General features: G+C 45.1%; 1 protein-coding gene across 1 annotated transcript; it reads right to left on the bottom strand.

The window, feature by feature from the left end:
- Window positions 1–590: 590 nt before the first annotated feature.
- LOC123401211 lies at window positions 591–5,510 on the bottom strand. Its single transcript, XM_045094948.1, has 9 exons — window positions 5,045–5,510; window positions 3,823–4,007; window positions 3,540–3,721; window positions 3,159–3,443; window positions 3,003–3,061; window positions 2,855–2,891; window positions 2,689–2,760; window positions 1,319–1,643; window positions 591–1,219 (listed from the first exon to the last, which is right to left on the bottom strand). The coding sequence occupies exons 1-9, from the start codon at window positions 5,154–5,156 to the stop codon at window positions 839–841; spliced, it is 1,638 nt and encodes a 545-aa protein (XP_044950883.1). The 5' UTR covers window positions 5,157–5,510; the 3' UTR covers window positions 591–838.
- Between the last annotated feature and the right edge of the window lie 279 nt (window positions 5,511–5,789).

Genomic DNA, 5,789 nt, shown 5'->3' with positions numbered 1-5,789 from the left:
AGAATGGTGTCTTCATGACCAGGGATCTAAAGCACCAGATATACAAGTTCAAGTACAAAAGATTACCCAACGGTGTGTCGTTTGTTGCCACTTGGGGCATGTTTTTAAGGAGCATGGCGATGACATTCAAGATTTTATAAATCGCAATTTTATTGAACTAGTGAACATTTTCTTAAATGTTAAGTACTTTTTTCAAACAGTTTCATATGGGCTTGAAACAAAGAAGAAGCTTGGAAGAGCATCCGGCCCGGGTATTTTTACCTCAATCTGGTTTAGGAATGTCCCTGTCCGTTTTTCATCCACTTTTCTTTGATTCTAAGACTTTTTTATTTCGGCTTTTTTTCCATGCTCCTTCTAATTACTTATTTGTTTTTTCTAAAATCCATGAAATTCCTAAAATAGACGAGCATTTTTTTCAAATTCAAGAAACACTTTTCAAATTCATGAAAACATGTTTTCAAATTCATTAACGTTTGTGCAATTAATACAGCAATAAGCAACGCGTACTGTTTATGCAATTTGTTTGCCATGAGATGAACAACGCTACCTCATTTGATTTGAATCTCAAACCAAAATAATTGACACAATGATAACTGCAAAACGAGATAATACTAAACTGGATGAGGCAAAGCAGTTAACAAGTACGCAATCCATCATCCTACATCACAAACTGTACATCAACCGAGCGGGAACAGAACCAAATACGCAAGCATCAGATTCACAAAAACGAAAAAAGAATCAATCGACAGGCAGCAATCAAGTCAACCACACAGCGGTCCTCTAATCTCTACACTCACTGACGCGGTCCATGGCGATAGAACGAAACAGCCATCGCTAATCAGGCATTCCCGCCCATCGGCGCCGGCTTGTCACCCCGGTGCGCCTTGTTGTACGCCCGGTGACGCCGCTCCCTGGCGTAGATCACCCAGAAGATGAGGGACAGCATCACCGCCGTCGACACCAGCACCAGCCCGATGTACACCCACTTGCTGTACCGCTCCAGCCCTGGGCAGTAGTTCTGGCTGATGTTGCTGAAGGTGTCGCGCACGAAGGTGCAGTCCTGCAGCTGCACCAGGAACGGCCCGTACTGGTACAGCCCCAGGCTCACGTTCACGCCCGCCGCCATCTGCCCGAAGATCCGAGGGGTCAGCCGGCCCACCGTCGTGCACACCTCCGTTCCCGACACCGTCTTGGTCTGGCACTCAAAGCTCCTGAAGACCTGCATTTTGCACCGGCAGAAAAAAAACAATGCTGTTCAGAGTTCACCAAAATGCAGCGATCACTAAGCGTAACTGGCAGACACAAACTATACAATTACCTGGGTTGCATTCTCCAAGGTGACCTCTCCGCGGGCGCAGGTGCGGTTGCTCAGATTGGGTCCGAACGGGTTGCAGAGTGTGGGTATCAGTGGCCCTGACTGGTTGTAGTAGAAGGGGGCCGCCACTGGAGTGAAGTTTAGGTTTGACACGTTGGAGAGCACCTGGTTCACCAGATTCACCAGCTGTGATGTGACTTCCTTGGTTCTTGTCAGAGACTCGTTCGCCGTAGCCGGTTCAACACAAGGGATAATGTCATCCAGAGCAGTGTGTTCTGTTGGATGAGCAACCCACTCGTCCATTGAAACACAAGTGTCACCAACAACGCTGTTATGACAAAAAGGTGACAAGTAGATACGATAAGTGAACTCGTTCATCATAGCATAGAAGTCTCGTTATCACAAAGTAAGCAAGCAACTAGAGTACCAGTAAGTGGACCAACAACAAACATAGCATCATGAATGAAGCTACGCCAAAAGTACCAAACATATGAAGCTACACCCAAAAAAAAAACATTTTTTCCCAGTTTTTACTGAGGTACATGTTCAAACATGATTCTGTACAGGTTTTGCAAACGGAAAGGAGCAACTTGAAACAAAGCGCTATAAAAGATGTTCATAGGATATATATTCCCATGCCAGAGACGTCACCAGGGGTCAGAGTCAGCAGTAAAGCATTGTAATTAACTCGCCACGTAGCTAAAAAAGCAAAAAACAGTACACCATAGCAACCAACGGCATTATCGCTACTATCACCATATGGATTTTGTTTTCAAACTAACCCCTTTGGTACATCCTAGTTATCCTAAGAGAAGAATAATGCTGATGATAGACAACAGGTTTATGATCTGTACTTATCAATGGTGAGTGGTGACAGCATGGATTAGAAGGAACCAGAAAACACAGAACAAAAGTGAGTGGAGTAAGAACATGGAATTTATTTGGTAGATGGGGGTTCAGAGTCCAATAACCAGCAGTAACAAGGAAAAATGCCTAGAGTGCTGCAAGGATGTAGCAATGACTGAAATCCAGGATTTTCAATGCAGCAAGGCTGAGGCGCAAATGATGACTTCATGCAGGCACTACATCATGTGCTATCAACATGCCGTGACCATGATCTGGCCTTGCACTGAAAAAGTCCTCGCCTCAAAACCAAATGTTTGGCGCTAATCTTTCAAATACCCTTTAACTTTACAACATAACTATATATAAGCTGGTTATCTACTACAGTATTTGATTACGAAGATTGGTTGAACCTGGCTGTAGCTTATGTAAAAACTTACAGAAACACTTCAAACAGTTATATGTGCATATTAACATCATACAAAATTTCTACTGGGTGTGCGATGATTGTAAAAAGGTGGAGTACATACTTGTGCAGAAGAAGGAATACACCGCACAGGATAAAGGTCCCGGTGACTAGTATCCATCCAACAACGACCAAACTGCATACATTTGGGATAAATGAGCAACACGCACGGTTTATCACAAAGAAAGGAGAATTCAAGCATGTTAGCATAAACAAGGGTCTGAACTTACATGTTGACAAGGAACTCCAGCCCGAAGATGGACAACACTGGTAAAATCAAACCGTCAACATGTTAGCATAAAACAAACTTAGTTTTGTTCAGAAATGCACACAGTTACATTCATTTTTTAACCAATGTCAAAAATCATAAGCACTTACGGAAGCCAATAAATGCCAGAAGAAGCATTACTGCTGCAATGATGATCAAAGCTAGCCGCCTGAAATGAAATTTGTCAATCATGTGCGTGATAACGAGCCCCTGTCAAATTGCATCATTGGGAGGAAACTGTGATGATAAGGGAAAATGCTACTTACACACGATTCAGCAATTTTTGGATCTTCGCAGAATTTTTAGATGTTCTAGTAGCGAGATCGGTAGCTGATGTGTTCAATTTCACCTGAATCTCATTGATCTCACCCAACACATTTGGAGGAAGTAAGAACTGTCCGATGTCAACCTTTTTTGCAGCGGATAAACTATCCGAGAGGTTCCTAAGGTTTTCAACAGTAAAATCCGCCTGGTCGACAACAAAATCCAAGGTGGTCGTAGTGCTTGCATGGAATTTGCCCTGGCCGACATACAACACAACACTTCCAGCACTGGTAGCATTGATATAATGGAACTAGTTTAGCAAACACAACTCAAAATATGCAGATGTAAGACAACGATCCAGCTTCGCAGATGTGAGTACTTACATTGCGGCACATGTGAATAATATCAGAAGTATCAGCGAAAGGGCATATGCTACTCTCGAGTAGCTATAACTCTTGTGCCCACAGCAGCAATGGTGGCAGCAAATGCCAATCATAAGAAGGAAGAATAGCACAAACCACAGCAAGGCAACGACGAACAAGGGATACGCTGTGTATCGAACGGACTGAGACAAAATAATCAGGGGCAATAATATGTTAGCACTATCCAAGCAACAGACATAAGCAGATAACAGTGATGCAAAACTTAGTTTTCAAACAGACTTACAGCCCAATAGTGCACTTCGCTGATGTTCCAACCGCCCGCATATCTGTTGAATGCATTCAGAGGGTCCTTCCGAAAAGTTCGGTGTTCCGCCAATACGAAGGAGCTATTGGTAGTGACATTTATGTCAGCAGGAGCTTCAGCAACTGATCTTCTCACCACCAAGCCATGGGACAAGCCACGCTTATCTATTTTTTTCAATGAGAGTTTCTTGTTAAAAACCAGGAAAACATAGGTAAATCACATAATAATATTATTCCAACACATAGGCACTCATGCTGGTATGATAATATATACTCGTATACACCTTGTTAACACGAACACGTTAACTTACAACTTGAACAAAAAAAAGTGTGGGGTATAGATTTTCAAAATTAGAAAACAAACGTGACACTCACAAATCAAAGCTAGAAGAAATTTTGTGGGGAATTAAGCCCCATATGGTGGAGAACTATACTACCAGATGATCAGGAAAATAACTACAGGAACTTTAGCATGTAACGTCATTCGTATGCCTAACCACTTGTGGATAAAGTGAGAGGGGAAATCGGGATGAGTCACACTCACACATCGAAAGCAACAGAAGACTGGACCAGAAATGAGAAATCCATTAGGGGTACGGAGAGAATTTGAGAGCGGCATTGCTGAAACCCGGCTACAGGAACTTGGAAAAGGTGTGTCGCTAAAAAGAGGATGAAATAATTGGTGTGCCGTCACAAGAACGCGGAAGAGACGAAATTCGTGAGGCGGACAAGGTGCCAACACCATCCTGAAAAAATCTTCATACTGAAAATAGGCAGCGGCGTCGTGACATAAACATATTAGTAACAAAATTCAGATATTTTTCTCTTCTTAAAAGAGAGATACAGATTCATCGAGAGCAGCACTCTGAATCCACCAGAAATACAGACGCGGTAGCGCGACACGTGATTTTTTTCAGAAAAAAATTGAGGGGAGAAAAGAAGAGGACAAGAAACAGATGCGCGGAAACCTGAGGACCACAGGGCACTAGAAAAAATCGGGGCCGAGTATTTCCGCATCAACAATCCGACTTGGTATAGAATACTAACACCCGGAAATCGCACAGAGATATTCTAACGAACACGCATGACAAGAGCAACCGCTGGTCGCGCATGAATCGTCAACCGCTGGCCAGCAATCTCCGCAACAAATCAGGCAACGGAAACAAGAAAACAAAGAACAAGAAACAAGGGGGAGAATTAACCTTGACCGGAGTGGAGCGCCCGGTGGGGCTCGCGGTGCGACCCGGCGGCGCAGAAGGAGAGCGCGACGAGGAGCAGCAGCGAGACGCGCACGAGGCGCACGGGCAATGCCATGGCCGAGCCGAGCAGCCTTCCGGCGTCCTCCCTCCGCCGCCGCCGCCAAGCAAGATCGATGGGAACGAGGGGAGGGGCTCGGGCGGAACAAGAAAGAAAGAAAGGGACGGGCTTTGCGAAGACGACGACAGGGGGGGATTTGTTGGGGCCTCGCGCTCGCTGTTCTTCGCGGTTTCTGGTGCGATTCCGATGGATTTCTCGTGGAAATGGGATGGACCGGGGTTAGAGATGGGGGATTTGGCTTTTGCGTGCGGCGGACAGGGAGAGACTCTCCTCCTCTTCCTCACTCATAGGGGGCGGAGGGAGGGCCGCCGCATATGTGGATGTGGTGGTCTCTTCTGTTGCGCTGCGCGGGGCTCGGCGTGTGTCAGTGTGCCGCGTGTTTTTCCTAAACTGCCCACGGGAAACTGCTCGGTGACTGTTGGCGTTGGGATGGAGAAGTTACCGTCACCGTCATGCCCCCTCGGTTACGCCCTGTGCTTTCTCTAGGGGGGTAATGACATTTGCCCTACGGGGTAGGAGATGACTAAAACTCAACTTGGTAGAATCATAAAACTTTTACAAGATAAAATAAAAGTTGAATTTCAGTCATCATCCGCAATGTCATCACCCCTCCTTCCGAGGTAGAAGATC

Source organism: Hordeum vulgare, chromosome 6H (assembly GCF_904849725.1).
Source record: "Hordeum vulgare subsp. vulgare chromosome 6H, MorexV3_pseudomolecules_assembly, whole genome shotgun sequence".
Taxonomy (NCBI): Eukaryota; Viridiplantae; Streptophyta; class Magnoliopsida; order Poales; family Poaceae; genus Hordeum; species Hordeum vulgare.
This window is presented reverse-complemented; position numbering and strand designations above follow the sequence as displayed.